This window comes from Periophthalmus magnuspinnatus, chromosome 5 (genome assembly GCF_009829125.3).
Source record: "Periophthalmus magnuspinnatus isolate fPerMag1 chromosome 5, fPerMag1.2.pri, whole genome shotgun sequence".
Taxonomy (NCBI): domain Eukaryota; kingdom Metazoa; phylum Chordata; class Actinopteri; order Gobiiformes; family Gobiidae; genus Periophthalmus; species Periophthalmus magnuspinnatus.
The window spans coordinates 22,664,067-22,681,764 of NC_047130.1; the positions used below are offsets into that span (position 1 = coordinate 22,664,067).

At 37.0% G+C, this 17,698-nt stretch overlaps 2 protein-coding genes across 2 annotated transcripts in view; one reads left to right on the forward strand and one right to left on the reverse strand.

Annotated features, from left to right (window-relative positions):
* Positions 1-1,949: 1,949 nt before the first annotated feature.
* tamm41 (TAM41 mitochondrial translocator assembly and maintenance homolog) lies at positions 1,950-8,099 on the reverse strand. The gene is made up of 8 exons (XM_033966140.2): positions 7,724-8,099; positions 6,731-6,913; positions 6,563-6,655; positions 6,325-6,475; positions 5,451-5,596; positions 4,604-4,769; positions 3,194-3,256; positions 1,950-2,442 (listed from the first exon to the last, which is right to left on the reverse strand). Exons 1-8 carry the CDS (start codon positions 7,859-7,861, stop codon positions 2,351-2,353), a joined length of 1,032 nt encoding a protein of 343 aa, XP_033822031.1. The 5' UTR covers positions 7,862-8,099; the 3' UTR covers positions 1,950-2,350.
* An 8,469-nt stretch (positions 8,100-16,568) lies between these two features.
* The window catches only part of syn2b (synapsin IIb), a 111,096-nt gene continuing 109,966 nt past the window's right edge, over positions 16,569-17,698 (forward strand). Inside the window, exon 1 of the mRNA XM_033966870.2 lies at positions 16,569-17,209. Coding sequence (XP_033822761.1) covers positions 16,767-17,209 — 443 coding nt within the window. The 5' untranslated portion in view covers positions 16,569-16,766. The remainder of the gene's footprint in view (positions 17,210-17,698) is intronic.

Sequence of the window (17,698 nt, forward strand, 5' to 3'; positions counted from 1 at the left end):
AGTAGTCAGTTTTGTTACTTAAGTATTAGTACATATACTCAAGGAAAAGGAAAAGTATCACATCAGAAAATATACTTAAGGATTAGTATAGATACTCAAGGAAAAGTACCACATCAGAAAATATACTTAAATATTAGTACAGATACTCAAGGAAAAGGAAAAGGATCACATCAGAAAATATACTTAAGTATTAGTATAGATACTCAAGTAAAGTACCACATCAGAAAATATACTTAAATATTAGTACAGATACTCAAGGAAAAGGAAAAGTATCACATCAGAAAATATACTTGAATACAAGTTTTTAAGGTTTGGAAGAAGTAGTCAGTTTTGTTACTTAAGTAGTAGTACAGATACTCAAGTAAAAGTAGAAGTACCACATCAGAAAATATACTTAAATATTAGTACAGATACTCAAGGAAAAGTAAAAGTATCACATCAGAAAATATACTTAAGTAAAAGTATTTAAGGGCTGGAAGAAGTAGTCCGTTTTGTTACTTAAGTATTAGTACAAATACTCAAGTAAAAGTATCAAATCAGAAAATATACTTAGGTACAAGTATTTAAGTACTTGTTTAAATATGTAGTTAAAGAGTAAAAAGTAAAAGTATTTCTCACAGACTTTGATATCTATAATAAAGCTTTAAATGTAGTAATTTTGTGCTGAATTTAGTTCGACAGAAACAAGTGAATTAATTGTTTTTTTCTGTCTGGTTTCATTTGTAAATTGTTGCTCAAATTATGAAGTTGATAAAACCATAAACCCTCAGCCTTTTCAGCAGGTCTCAAACAATAAAAAAAAAAAATACTTTCACTTTTGAAAGATGTTGTTGTTGTTGTTGAAAAATGTATTGGAGTAGGGAAGTAAAAGTCAAAAGTACCCACTGTAAAACTGACTTACATACATCAATTTTTACTTAAGCACAGTACTTTACTACTTTTACTTTGTTACGTTCCACCACTTGTAAATACTAAATAAAAGTGTAGTTTAGGTGTCAAGCAAAATATGGCATAATAAAGTCATTGTAGTAGTCCAGTGTTTATCGTGTACTGTGTAATATTACAGCGAGGGTCATAAAAACAGAGGAACAGGACTGGCCTTCATAATTTAAGCAAGTTACAATGAAGCCTCTTGTCCTTTAGGGTTAATAGAGTTATTGTTATGTTGAGGGTTATAAATGTAACCAGTGGACTTTAAATAATAAGACAAGTGTAAATAATTCAAGGTTAACTGTTTAGTTTAGCAGGTGTTAAGCAGTTTATGGTAGGTTATAATAACTTCTTTGTGTTAGTCCATTGCGTGTCGTTTATTGTTAATTATGTAATGTTTTGCTGTGAGGGTCATAAAAGAAGTACTGAGAAACAGGTAGGCTGGGCTTCTTGAGGGCTTTATATAGTAATGTGCAAGTAAATAAATAAAGGTGTCGTTTGGCTGTGTCAGACTCTTTATGGTATAATAAAATCTTAGTTGTAGTCTATTGTTTATTGTTAACTGTAATGTTTTGAAATGAATATCCTAAACATACTGAGGTGGGCTGGGTTCATAATCATGTTTAGCTGGTGTCACGCACTATAATAAAGGGTTAATATTAGTCTATTGTTTTTATTAGGACTATCTTAGCTGACGGGGCTCTCAGTCAACACGGTCATATTATTTCAAGTTCTGCTTTTTTCTACATTATGCAAAACAGTTGTAAGACACTTTACAAACTGCAGTGTTAGCCTTCTGCAAATGTTTCATCAAATACCTTCCTGGTTTCCCTTCGCACTGCCCAGGTTCAGCTGCTCACAGTAGTTGACAGATGATTTGAACGGTGCCAAAGAACAGCTTGTGTGCCGGGTAAATAGTCAAGATTGATTTTCTTCATTCCTTCATGATAATACTGTAGCTATGTACGCTCTGTAAAAACATTAAGCTAGTGTAGTTTCACAAACATCCAACTAATTTAGGTCAGTGGATTTTATTATTATTTATTAAAAATATAAAGGTACATAGGTCCTGGTGAGGTGATGAACCAAGGTTCAGATGAGTGACACAAATCATTCATGATGGTGATTTTGACAATTAAACATATACTTTAGGTACTATTTAATTCCCCATTTCCCTTTCAGTGTTTTCCTGGACAGACTTAATCTGTGGTAGCAGGATAGCAGCAGTGCAGTCTCCAGTCTCTTGTTCACAGTCCCCTAAAAGGTTTTCAGTTGTACTATTGAAACTTGGGCCTTTCTAAATCATTAACATTGAGGTAAAGGCCATTAGCAGTGCTCCCTTTGGTCTTGTTTTATAGTGGGGACATGAGGTGAGACACTTCAGTCAAAGGACAAATGTGAGTCTTTTAGTTAGATAAAATCAGGACATCTGGGACACAGCGGGCTTCCTCCTCCAGCCCTTCCACATTTTAATGAGTTTCTTTGAGCTGTAGGAGACGGTCTTCCACATGCCTGAAGACAATGACACAATGTCATTAAATCTACAATTCATTAAAACAATACGGTTATGTTTGTATACTGTGAAAATTACACTTCAGTGAAAACGTTAAAACAGCTACACAATTAAGCCTATAGTGTGCAACTTTATTGTACTAGAGACATGTGCAAACACATACAGCATCTGCATAGCAAGAAACCTGTGTGTTAAAAGAAATCTTATTTAAAATTTTCATCCATCATTAATTTAATCAACAGCTAAATGCCAAGACCAACTAATGAAATCCATGGTTTTAAGTTTGTAAATTTTAATTCAGTTATCAGAGCTATTTGGTTTATTCTAAGGCTGAGTGATGAGGCAAAAATAACTACATGTTTAAATGTTACTTTTTCTTAATGAAAACAAATAAAAATGGCAATGAAACGTATGCATGACAGACTTTTAATCCAAAAGATTGTCAGATGTATTTTTCTGAACTCTGCTATAAACTACATGCATTTACTGACGGAGGATTAGCTGTAGATCCAACTAATCATTTACTATTAGAAATGATTCATCATGGTTCAATTGATTATAAAGATTACACTGGGGCTGTGAAAGTTTTTGATTATGTCAAAACCCTTTTCTATTTTCAGGAAAGCAAATGCAGTATTCAGCATCATCGTTATTGCGGATTGTAATTATGACGCATTAGGAATCCCATGTGCAATGGTATTTTCTCCTATAATTTATTTTTTCTGCAAACAAGATGAATAATGTGCTTACCAGCGGTAGCAATGCCTTTGATACTCTGTGTTATACTGGAGGACTTGACGATTGATGAGATTCCTGTCAGAGAAGAAAACACGCTCACGGTTACCCCTCTCCTCGTACATCACCACCTTGTACACAGTTTTTATGAGCTGCTTATGAGCTGGAGATGGTAATCATGTCATTATGAAATGCACCACAGAAGAATTATTGGAGATATCACCATTTCCCTCGGCTTCAACAAGACACATTAAGGCCTAACTCATAACAAATGTATAAACAAACTGGGAAGAAAGTAATTTATGCTGTATTTTATTTTTGAAGCTGCATGACGCAAAAGGTTTGATGAATTAATCAACAAAAACATAACTTCTAATTTGAAAATGGCTTGAGGATTACATAATATTCTGCATCGTTAAAATAATATATTGATACTTTGCAGTGGCAACACGCTGAGGGGTTCTGTGTCTATGGCCCCATGTTCAGCAGTTACCACGGTGACACAATGCACACTTTAGCAAACAGCCAAAAAAGTTTCTAAATATTCTGAAACTCAAGAAAAAGTACAAATGGATTTAAACAACACATTGTGAGGAGCCTCTGACCAATACAAGTGTACATGGTCAAGTTTAATTTCAACACAACGGGGAGATTAACTAACAGAACAACTGTTGGCTAATGCTAACTAGTTTATGACTGTAATGTTATTTGAAGGGACTTGTTTAACTTTACAAAAACAACTCATTTGTCATAGTTACAACTAAGACAGTCATGGTTGGTTAATGGTTTATGATCATACTTAAAACAAACTCAGATTAAATAGCTCAGATTAAAGTCTAATTTGAGTAATAGAGCTTCAGACAGAGGACTACCTTCAGCTAGCATCATACTCCCAGGGGATGTTGATGACATCAGCTGTAAAGTATCAACAGTACGGTCTGTATGTACATTTTCTTCCACGCTGTTCTGGCAATGGAATGCTATATGCAAAAGTATTGTCTGTCGCAATACTAGAATTTCAAACTCAATTTCAACACTAAGGAAAAAGCTTGATTTTGATACCACAATAATAATGACACAGTTTTTTTAGACTGTAATTTTGTAACATAAATATAAGCATTTTCATTAGTATTACCATATGGCCTAATGCTAGTTCTGATATAGATCTAAACCTATTGAGGAAAGTAAAATTTTCTCCTATTGGAATCTTGTTCTGATTCTAGGTTTAGAATAGATTTGTAGTAAGGTATTTATATTTTTATTTATATAGACAACCCAAATATGACAGGGATATAAATTCTATCATCTATTTGATCTTATTTGTATTAAGGTAAACAAAAACAAAAAAAATCAACTAATCCAATCTAATTTTATACTAACATATGTCCCTATTATATTTTGTGCTTTTGAGCATTTTGTCTGTACCTTGTTGTACGACAGCTCCACAGTCGGGGTCCTGAGCCACCTGCAGCAAGATCTCCTCCACATCGCGGTTCTTTCCCGGAGGATCCACTAACTTTGTAATTCTCTGCTGCAGCGTTCGAGGTAATGCCATGAGCTGAACGAACTGGCCCTCAGGACTCTTATCCACCTACAGAGAAACCACACAGTAAATAAACCAGAGCAGTCTAAACCAATTATAGTGTTATTGTAGAGACTTCATTACTCTGGGCAACTTAAATGAATTCTAACAGTTGACCTCAATTGGATACAACAACTTGACTCTGAATAAGTAGATCTTCTTTAAATCAAGTTTACATGAAGTCACCACATACTGTGACTGGACTGGGGTATGTGCTCATTCAAAGCTGGTTGCACTATCAGGTAAATATATACAGCCTTAGTGTAGTGAACCAGCTTTTCATTCAGTCAGTCATAATATCAAGCAGGGATGTAACAATAAATGAAATATCACATTACATCATCAAAAGTCTCACAAAAATATAGTGGCCCCTCAGAATAAATCTAATGCTTAAATGCATTGTCTTGTAGCAGAAACAGGAGGGGAACTACATAACCCATGAGCCTTTGCTCTATTTCAAAGCAGACAACATGAAGAAATAACTCTTTTAAATCTTAATTCTTTGGAATATGGCAGTAATGGTAGTACTAAAGGTTTGTCAAAGCTTTTTAAAATGACAAAATAGCATAACCACAATTCTGTTAGGCTTCCCAAAATATTACAATAAATATTGTACCATAAGATGCATATTGTGGTAGTATCATACCATGAGATGTGGATATCAATACATCAAGCTCATCTCCAATGTACCTCCAGTCTTCCTTGCTGGGGCTTGTAGACGACCTGTGGACAGTCTCTTAAAATGTTGTTGTACAGGATTCTGAAGTATTGAATGTTGTCTTTGACGATATTGGCAACTTTGGATTTATCTTCTCCAATCACCATCCTAAAATCGCCTGGAAAGACAAAATTGGCATTAAGATCAACATGTGGTTAAACTAAACCATTATCTTAAAGGTGCGGTATGTAACTTGTCTGGCCTGCATCTGCTTGTCTCCATGGAATGTTATTGCTTTGGCCGGCATGTTCCACAGTCCCACAGGTCAGATTTGTTTTTCAAAAGCTTTAAAACAGTGGTTGCTCGAGGGTCAAATATGTCACCATCTATAGCACAGTTATATTTTTATAAGATAAGATAAGATATGCCTTTATTAGTCCCACAGTAGGGAAATTCCAGATATTGAGGGGTTGTTGGTTTAACTTTTAACTTCTAACTTCAAATGAACCATATTATAATTGTATGTATAGTGAATGAGTTGTGTGAGTTACATTTGCTTTTGTATGATTGTTACTGCTCTTTTTCCTGTCCTGTACACTGTTTTACATTAAAATGCAGAGCGACTGAAGATCGAAATTAGCCACGTTGGCAATAATCTTTTAGAATGTTCATTAATATGGTGGCCCTTTACAAATAAATTAAATAAGAAAAAAATAAGGACTCCCCACTCACAGAATGTGTGTAATAAACAACTGAATAAACGCAAGGTAGATTAGTTTAATTCCATACTGGGGAACATTCCAGGCAAAACAATTAAGATTTTTCTGGAGACAAGCAAGTGGCGAACCCTCTACCAGAACAGTTACACAATGCACTGTTAAAGTATGCAAAAGTGTGTGTTCTTACCGGCATAAGAAAGGCCAGCAATCTGTAGAAATAGGTCCTCCTCACTGAAGCTCTCAGGCAGCATAAGAAAAGAGGCGGTTACAGCACTTTTTAAATTAGCCACAAGAGCAGCTCTGATTTTTCCATTGTCACTCTGCACCAGCATCTTCACCTGCGGACACAAAGGAGACATTACAATGTCTGCATAATGAACAAATATGAAATTTGAGATGAATAATTAGCCCATAGAGATACTGACTGGTTTGTGAAGGCGTCCAGCAACATACAGGGTTTTCCAGTGCATTAAGTCATCAATGAGGGAGTCAGTGCTCATTACACCATACTTTATTATCTATATAATAAAATGTGTGGGTTTTGAGTCAAATTATAGCAAACTCAGGAAATATTAAGCAGATAGGTCTCTCACCCTTCCGTCCATAGGAACCAGTGTGTTGTAGTACACTGAAGCTCCATAATCGTTTTGAATAGAACTGATCTTGGTAGGCCCCAGTAACTTGAGGATGGAGTAGTGTTTTCGATTTTGGAGCAGGTTTAGAGTGTGCCATGTCACCGGGTCATCCACAGCAAACACAAAATCCAGCATGTTTTTCTGCAGAAAGGAAAGAAAGAAACTATTATGTTCACTGCTCATACATTTTCAGCATTTAAGCAGAGAAAACATACAGCTTATATAACTGTGTTAAAATGGCCTCTTTAAAGTGGAAAATTCATAAGCTCACCATGTACAAGTAACGTAATTATCCAAAAACAAGAAGTCCAAAATACTCATGATGTTTTTGTTTAGTAGTTAGGAAGGAAGCCTCTATACCTGTGGTCAGGTCTCTGCACAGAGGCAGGACTAAACAAGGGCAATCAACATTTCAGTTCTATGTGGCTAAAACCTGGAACAGTCGTCCTGAAGATGTGAGACAGGCCTCTACTTTGACAATGTTTAAATCCAGGCTCAAAACAGTTCTGTTTAGCTGTGCATTCGACTGAAAGGTTTTTATTCTACACTCTTCTGTTTTAATGTTCATTTTATGATGATTATTTTAAATTTGATTTGTTTATAATGTGATTTTAATGTCTTTCTTATTCTGTAAAGCACTTTGAATTACTTTGTGTACGAATTGTGCTATACAAATAAACTTGCCTCGCCCTTGCCTCATTGGTAGTTGGGAGGTAACATTTTCAGGAAAAAAAGGCTTCTATATCCAAATTATGTTTACTCAACCAGACATCTGGCCATTTTTTTAGACTAATATGACTTTAAGACAAGTAATTTCACACGTATTATAAGTTGAAGGCTATCACAAGTAGTACCATGGGTTTGTGATCAATCATCCTTTTGGTTGCTTTACATTCAATTCTAATTTATTGTGTCGGCTTTAGGACACAGACTATGAGAAACAACACTTACGTCCATTTGACCTTGACTGGTCCCCTGCTGTTTGAACACTCCAGATCCATAGGCGAAAGCTAAACTGATGTCCTGAGGAAACTGGGACAGGACCCGTCTGTACAGGACTCCCGAGTTGTGCAGAGCTGGAACTGTCATCTTGGACTAGCACACGTTTATCGGCGTCAAAGATGAAAAACTAACTCATAAAAAGACCCCCTAGATTTAGCAATGTATGAAAACATGATAAAACATAAAATACGAAGCTAAAGAGCCCGACAGACGCTGCTGTACCGTGTTATTCTCATGTTTTGGTCATTAAAATCGTGTTGTCGGTCAGATTCAGGTCAGATGTGCGCTGTAGCGTCGACTACATTCTACGTCACGGTCAGTCTCCGGAATAGAGGCTCATGGGAAATTGAGTCCCTTACATTGAAATAACTACAGGTATGTTTTATTTTAGCTCTTTAATAATTTAATTCCACCTATAATTTTTTTCTTTTTTTGCTGACATGTTCTTTGTACTTTATAATTATAGTTTATATTTATAGTTTATGCTTTAGTGTACTTGTAATTGTTTGTTTGCATAAATTTAACACTGTGGGGGAAAAAATCTTAAAATTAAAATGTTTGACTGTTTAAGAGTAAAATAGTTTTGATAAATGTATTGCATTAACATCGATTTATCTGCAATAGTGGAATTCGAGTTTTCAGGCTGCTAAACTTCAAAGCCCATGTTTGCAAATTCAGTGCATTAAACAGAATCTCGTGCGTGTTTTTAAGCTTGTGAATATATTTAAAATATTTGTCAGAATGTGTTTGATAACCTACACATTTCATTGGCTCTTAATGGTTTGAGGTCTATAATTTCTATGTAAAAAAGGTCTTTTACAGCACAATTTATTTTATCTGCCCAAGTGTAAGCTACAAAAGGGGTATTGCCTCTCCATTAATCACTGCACTATTGTTTTCCTCTGTATTTGAAAGAATTTATTTTGCTTGTAGATTTATATCATGCCAGCTGCAATCTCTGTGGCTCATTATGAGATTGTCAAAGCAAAACCAATATTATAGTTTCAGTAATTGTCCCAAGTCTCTTCAGACAAATTATAATGAGCTGGGAACATTGAGTTCTTCATAAAAATCCAATTAAGTCTGGCAGAATCCTGGAAAGATCAGGAGGGGAGTTTAACTGTGCCTATAGTCTTATATTTAAGAAGTCAAATGCTTTAAACGCTTGTTCTTCTTTTTCTTTTTTTTTGTTCCTTTAATGAATAAAGCCTTTTATTAACACATTTTAATGCTACCCTGGTTAGATATTAGGATGACGGTGCATTATGTAACTCCTCTGATGGAGGATCCACCTCCTGGTTGAGTCCATCCATGGAAATGCTAATACTATGCCTGGTAAAGCCAGGTGTCACCAGGCCAAGTTACAAGTGGAGAGGTGACCTTGCTCAGAGTAAGAAGAATGCATGGTTTGTAATCAATAAAAAAACCTCTAATTAAATAAATTCAAGATTAGTGTTATACAGTGGACCTTTCCAGTCAAAACAAAGTAATAACATACACAGTGCACGTTTAGTTTTAAAGTATTTTTAATATGTAAGTATATCTGAGGAATGCAGTGCAGTTAATGCAATTCCTCTGTTGACCGCACGGGGGCAGCACACTGTGACACATGTGAGCTCATGAGGCCTGAGCACATGTGAGCTCAGGCATTAGCCTGACATTAACACAAACGTGGTCATTCTGAGGTAAGTAGGGTCAGCAGCCTTATAAAGTCCTAATTTCTAAGCACAGCCATGATCATGATGATGTAGACTAATCAATAATGTAAAATATAAAAAATAGCCTTATATTTACTTGCCGATGACAGTTCAGTTACGTTTGCTAATGTAGCTTTGGGTATGTTTTGCTTTCAGTATATTTTCTGTAGGTCTATTAAGCTGTACAGTCAGGTGTTACGCTAAAATAGGGCACCAAAAACAAGTAAAAAGAAAAAAAAAAACATATAATAACAAATCAATAATCGTAATGCCTGTATTTGGGCCCAGAGTCAAATGTATTATCTACGCATGCGCTAGATGGCGCCAATTCCAACTATCACATTGTGTGGGACAGACTTAAAACTTCAGAATGAAAAGCAAGAATCATTATTTTGACCATCCACGCAGCTCCATGAAGAGAACAAATTGATAGTTTGGACTACGTTTAAAGTGTCAGATGCTTATGTTGGAGGATCTTCCACTTGCATGTCCACATGGAGATTTGACCCACAATGTTCCACAGTATTTAATCTATCTCTGAGGAGAATAGCTAGTTATTTCAACAGAGCATGTTACAGTTCATATTTTAGAGCAAAAAACCCCAACAAAAAACACCTGTAATAGAAAAGATGTGTAAGCCACATTGTGGAGCATTCCGGGCAAAAAAAAAAAAAAGCATCTCCATGGAGACAAGTGGGCAGCGCTCCTCCATCTAGAAAGTTGCAAAGTGCACCTTTAACATAAAAAAGGTTTGACCCACGGATGCACACTCACGCACTGCAATTCTGGGTTTTGCATACCTGTTGCCATGGAGATGTATTGCTTTTTGAGTCTTAAGGTGAAAAAACACACCATTAAATGCACAAAGCACAAGGCTGAAACAGACTTAATTAGAAAAACAAAGAGAGCTGTGCGGAGTGGAGGAGGTCATGTAGTCTAGAATTTAAAAAGTATATTTGAAATGCTCTGTTGTTTATTTCCATAGATACAGCAGCACTATAACATTCACCTGTGGGGCAAAGTCTCCCTTGAGTTCATATTAAAGCTGAATTGTGGCATAGAAATGTAGCCCCCTGAGTGCTGATCCTGTTTAACTGTCTGGGTATTGAGCGACCTAATGCAATATAATTCAGTATCATGCTTGTCAAGAATAAAATATGCAGTCATAACTCTTTTAACTATTAATCCATAAACCTTTGTAATAAAATTTACTATGGTTAGTCGTATGTTGTGGGTATAACAATACTAAAAATGAAAACATTACAGATGGCTTTACAGATTTTCAGATATGATGTTTTTGATTTGTGTGCCAGTCCAAACCGGAATAAATAAACCTGGAGGAATAAATCTATTTATGGAGAGGCATTGTAGGCTGTAAGCTAATATGCTATATATGTTGAGCTGGTGATGAGTCTTAAATTGATATCACTGTATAAACGAGAAAATATAATTCACAACATTACTGAGATACATTGATGGCCCTTTTCCCATTTAGTGCTAACTTGTTTTAAGCTATTTAAGTTATTGTTTTAATATATAAGTGCAGTTGTTGTTTCATACCTCATTGCGTTTTCAGTTATATAATGTAATATTTTATCAATAATACACCCCTAGATGGACGTGTCAGTTTTGTTCTCCACCAACAGGTCGATTTTAAAAATTCCTGTAAAAGCCACTTTTGCAATGAAAGCTGAGCCTATTTTTCTTAACCTGTTAACTTTTTATTTTCATTATAATTCTAAATAATGAAAAAAAAGTCTCTTGCTGAAATCACCCTGCTGTTACACATAACAAAACAACAAAAACATCTAATAGCTGCTTAATCAGGTTTATCCAAAAACAGCAGTAGAAACAAAATCAAGGGATTACGCTGTGTTAAACGAGTGTAACATTGTCAGAGCGAGTTTTACACTGTGTCATGAGCGCCTCCTGTTGGCAGATGATGAGTTGGTCCCGGCGTTGAGATTTTAGAGGATTAACTGATGGAGCTTTGGCCTTTGTGTACTCGCCCACACTCATATCTCTGTAAGCCCCAAAGCTGCATTTAACCAGCTCACACCAGCACCAAGAGTCAGTCAGGCGTTTGATACCTGATCTGTACGCTTCGAAACGGGCAATATATGACCAACTTTCAAATTTGTTATCATTATCAATATTGTTGGTACAGTGGGCAAATCAATTTTCTAATATTGTCCTTTTGTCCAAAAATATTCGGGGACATCAAAACAAATTGTTATTTTGAAAATCCTTTTGTATTTATGAGACAATGTAAAAAAGCAAGCTAAGTTCTAGACCCGTCACAATAATTACTACATTGACTTATGGTTCAATATATAAAAGCTGGAACAATATATTTTGGTGCTCAGTATTTATCGTGGGTACAATTTCTTTGCAGTAGGGAGACTTTGGCCAATTTTTATGTAATAATGTACGATTTGAGTTGTAGAGAGTTGAATAAATAACTTCTATGGCTAATTATTGGTTCATTCTGTTATTTATTTGTTGAAGCTCATGTCTTTAATTATACTGTCTATACTTAAAAATTGTGTAGTTAGATTATCATGTTTTATTTTTATTGTGTTAGTGGTGTAAAGTAATTTCAATACTTTCATTTATTGCTGCGCTAGCCCTAAATCCGCTGTGAGACTGCCATCATGGTTGTGCCTGGTCTAAAAGAAGATAGTCCATTTATGGAACAGTATATCTTTTTGTAGAATCTGTATGAATTCTGGTTTTGTCGACTTTCTCCAGCTTTCCAAAGACGCACACCTTGAAGAAGAAGAGGTGGACTAATATAACCCTGACCTTTTTTAGTTCATAATACAAATCTTTCTTAGCCCTGCAATCCCCTAATACTTAACTCACCTCTATATTAAAGCTTCTAGATGAGTTCCATTCATAATCCTAGCATACAGTTTATGATTTAACAGATAAAGTTCACTGCTTTTCTTGAATCTATTTTCCAGTAATGGCGTGCTTACTGCCGTCTACCAGCATTTGCATAAAGTATACAAAATTATAGGATTTATAGGATTTAAAATAAACATCTAACATCTAACGAGGCTAACATTTTTGACACTGTAATCCATTAAGCCACATTATGTATTCAGTATATTCCCTCTGTGTCATTTTGAGTGGAGATGCTAAAACCTACAAAATGCCCCAGTTTAATCTCACTCTGTATCTGTGTGACTCATCCGGCTGCACACTTACACACTGTTATATAATGTCTTGGTTTGGGAGAAGTGTTAGCATGTTGTTGTTGTTGTTGTTTCTCTGTGGCACATATAGGCCAGGACGAGCCGGGGATGAGGCTGTTGCTCGGTGACGCAGGCGGGCTTCTTTCTACTGGTTGACTCAACAAAAGCAGAGAACCTCCACCCCCACTGCCCTTCTATTGCATCATGACTGTGCAATGTAAGAGTCTGCAAGCTGCAAACACACGCAGCCAGTTTGAGGTAAGAAGAAGAGCTCTATACAAGGACAGAATGACTTTGAAATATTAATTCATATAAATATTGCGATTGAAATAAAAGATTTACAAGCAACACATTTTAACAAATTAGGAGCATTAACTTTTGAGTGAAGGTTGAAGTATTGAACTACAGGGTTAGCTGGTTTTATAGAATTAACACTCAACGTTTGTTTTGGGAGGATCTGGTTTTCTTATCTCCAAAATAATTGCTATTTGTGATTTGCTTATTCAAGTCCATTCAAATTTAATCGTGCTGTTCTATTCCATTATTATTAGAAAAGACATGCAAAACATCATTGAAGTGTTCACATTCAGACATTTTAATTAATCATTTGACAGAGTACTTTTCTGTCAGATGAAGTCAGCTTGCCCTGACACGAATATTTCCCGTAAATTTGCGAATCAAAAGAGCTATTCTGAAAGTTGAACTAGCTGCTTTGCACAACTTTGTTAAATACAGATTATTTAAGGTTTTGGGAAAGGTCGCTGGTTGAAGAATAGTGCAGCAGTCTGAAATCCCTGTTGCCATTGCTCACTGCATCAGGAAACAGATGGTCTATGTAAATTAAAACATGATGAATCCAAAGCTGGAAAGCAAAGCAAAACGGGCTCATCATTTATTTAACTGAGTGTGCCCACAGATTTAAATTTGAACTCCAGTCATTTCCTTTGTCAGATTGTTCATGCTGTATACTGCACTTTGGTACCAGTCAGTTTTAATGCCTTAAACTACCCTACCTTTTTGTTTTTTGTTTTTTTTAAGTAACAACAGTAATATTAATTTACTGCCTAAAACAGTATTAACATAACTTGTCAGTGGTAGCTTCAATATTTGATTAGTTAGTAGGTTAAATGTAGATTTAAATTGCCTCGTTGTAAACACACAAGGTGGTCAGTCACACTAAAAGTATGAAGTATGAATCTTTAGATAAATTTCACCAAATGGCTGTGATATCCCACAAGGCTCTATCTTGGGACCATAAATGTTCAGAACATGTATAGCAGCAATGTTTTCCAAAACAATTGTTCAGCTGAAACTCAACCACCTCCTTTTTCTCTCGGCTGGTGGTGCCAGGCCAAGCAAACGGATCAATAAACTGCTTCTAAATAAAAGCAATTTTCTGTATTTTAATGGAAAGGGTTTAAACGAAGGGAAATGACTTTCTCTTCAAAATGTAATTACTTTCTCTTCAAAATGTAATCCTCAAATTTCAGCATGTGTAATGCACAAATAGCTGTATTTATTTAAGTTTTTTGTTTTTGCCGCAGCTCTGAGCATCTTCATCAATCCATCTTGCTGCCAAACTGAAAAGGTATTGCACAAAGGTCACAGAATACATCTCCATGAGAAATCACTCCACTGCACAGTGCTAAAAAAACTTCTACAAATGCCACATAATCTCTGAATGAGTCGTTTACTCACACAGAGGAGGTGAAGTAGTTTCACAGTCTGATAGAGGTGATAGAGTGAATTTTGTCTCCACTTTTTGACTGGTGTGAAGTTGTTCCTGTGGCTCAGACGTGTGTGGGATTAACTTCTTACTTTTGTTTTGTTCTGTCATATTCTGGCTAGTGTGATAAAGTAAAGCTTATATTTTCTATTCTACTGAATCTAAGATCCACACAAGGAGCACTGAGTATGAGAAAGGTCCTTGTGGGGATACTGGAGATGTCAGGTTTTCTGACAAACGGGGTTCGTGTCCCCAAAAGGCTTCTCTTTACTAATGGTTCATCAGACAAAATAACTGCTTTATGAATATAAAACTGTAAATCTACATAGATAAATTGAATCAGTTGCAATCAGAAATGGTACAATAGGATTATAGTAAATGACGACAGTTCAGTATCTCCTTTTTTGGTTTGTTTTCTAGCAGACCTTGTTTTGTAAGTGTCATCTGTGTCTGCTTCACATTTAAAAGAATACTGGGCCACACCAGGACAACTTAACATCTGACAAACACAATCCCAGCTGCTTGAGGATTTCCTGGACTGAAAAAAAACCCAGAATTTTTCTGCACTGTTTCTCTGAGCTGCACAAACCAAGCATAACATTATTGTCAACTTGAATGTGTTAGAAAATATTTGGCTAGCTTGAGGAGATGTGTCAGGTGGACCTAAACAAGGCGACTGGACAACTTAGTCAAAGCATCTCTTAAACTGCAGATTATAAAACAAGTGGGTAACAAAAACTGTGACTTTGACTGCTAATTGTCCTTTAGAAATAGGTTAGAAAACTCTTTGTATACTACTTTGTCTATTATTATTATTATTTTTATTTTTTTCATTTCAATTTTTTTTAATTTTAATTTTAATTTTATTTTTTTATTTTTTTTACAAATTCTACCCAGTAGAAAAATCTTGTGTCATGCAGTCAAGCATCTGCCTTTGACATTGATTATTCATTTGTGGCATTTGAAAAGGAAATATTAGCCTGCATTCCCATGGTGACAATCAGCTTATATTTAGTGGTCTAATTGCAGGAACATTATTGCATTAATAACAAGAGCGAGGTAGATCCAAATTGCTTCTCACTGTATCTCATTGTACCTGGCATCTTTTTATCTGTCACCATTACCTTGGCAAGTGAATTCAGCACATTATTGAAGTGCAATGTGTTCTAGTGCAGGGACTCGTTTGACAGAATCCAGGAGGAGACGGGAGAATGCATTGAATTTATCCTCCCTCTTTGTGTCTTGGGTATAATAGTCTGTATTACATAAGCACATTTTGCTCTGACAATTTTTAGCTCTTGACTTCATTTCATGTAATGGTTTACTTTAAGGGCCTGCACTTGATTTTCAATTACTTTAGTCACAGAAAAAGCCTTTTAGTCCATATAATATCTTGCAAAATAATTAGACTGAACGATATTGCCAGTAAAGTATAGACAATTTGATCCATGTGGAAACAACTGCTCATGACAGTTGTTTAGTTAGAATATCACTAGCCTTTATAATATTTGAGGTAAATTTAATCTGCCAGCCGTATTTCTTACACAACTGCTTCCACTCTAATAGATTGTATTACACCACTCCATTCATGTCTTTACTCTATGTTTTATAGCTAAGGTCTCTGGCACTCTGCAGCTGTACATTCACAGGCTACTCAGCTGTGCGTGGAGGACGATGAAATGTCTGGAAGCTTGACAAGGAAAATGCAGAAAATATGGTCACTATAGGAGGAGGCGGGGCTTGTGTAGGTTGTCGTGCGGCCTCTCGGTGCGTTCCCATCTGTGAACTCCACCTTCAGCTATGGTAGGAAAGCCCTTTTCCACTGGCTGCACACGGCACGCCGCTCCGAAGGGCTGCAGCGGCATGACACGAACACACATGCGTATCTGCCTGTGATGTAGAAGAGGGATGACAGCAGAGGAGCAGGCGTGGGAGGGAGGGAGAGGAGGAGGAGAGACAGTGAGAAGAGAGAGAAAGAGAGAGCGTGCCCGGGGAGGATGGAGCGAGAGAACTGAACGAGTGAGATAAACATTCAGAAGAGGAGGGGTAGAAGAGGAGAGAGCGTGACACGGACTACCACACCTCTCTCTCTCTCTCTCTTTCTCCTACGTCACGCGCGTACCGAGGGGAGGCGCACGAGGCTTGGCTGTCTTCGCTTGTGTGTGGTTTGGAGAGCCGTCTGCTGAGGACTGGACCCGAGCTCGATCACCATCACTACATCCATTTACAAAAGCAGCAAAAACACTGGTAGGTTTTGGTTTTTGGGGTTGTCCTCTTCTTGACATTGATTCAACCTCTGACCGGAGCCAACAGCCTTCACACAGTCGTCTTCTAGGAGAATTAGAGTGACCTTCTCCCAAAGTGCAACCATGAACTTCCTTCGTCGTCGCCTTTCGGACAGTAGCTTCATGTCCAACCTGCCCAACGGTTACATGTCGGACTTGCAGCGGCCAGATCCGCCCACCCAGCCTCCACCCACCGCCACCTCTCCGTCCTCCTCGTCAGCCCAGCAAGGCGCACCTCCTCTGGCTGCGTCCCCGACCAAAGCTCCTGCCCAGGTACCCGCTGGTTCTCCCGCCAGTCAAGAGCGACGCGCATCTCAGCAAGGCCAGCAGACCCAGCTGCAGAGTCAGCCGACCTCCACCGGTTCTGGGAGCGGAGGTGGGTTCTTCAGTTCCTTCAGCTCCATCACAAACGTGGTCAAACAAACTGCTGCCTCTGCTGCCGGCTTTGTGGAGCAGTCTGCACCTTCTCCATCCCTCTCCAAGAAGTTCAAGATCCTGCTGGTCATCGATGAACCTCAGCATGAGTGGTAAGTGCAGTAGACTTTTTTGCCTCCTTGTAAGTGTTGGTTGAATCTCACCTTCACTGGTATTAAGAAACGCAAGAAACTCTTTAATATGTTTGTTTTCTGTCACTACCAACAACAACAAAAATCATTAATATGCAATGTTTCTTAGATGTAGCCTTAAAAGCTTACAGTTACATAATTCAGATTGCATTTTCCAAAATTGTAAATGCAAAAAATGTCGAGATGGTAGCCGGATCATTTTGAGACAACTTTTTGTTTGTTAACGATTGTATATTTAGCTCACACTGCCCAAAAAAATCAGAGATATAAGAAGACCAACCCCATACCACATCTGTTACCTTCTGAATCACCCCAAAATATAATCCCATGCATTTGTAACATCACTTTTGGAGCAGCTCAATATTTTAAATGCTTTCTGATCTCTCACTGAAGGTAGCTCCCAAAATAGCATCATCCCCTTTAATCCAAGCAGAAACGCCAGCCTCATCG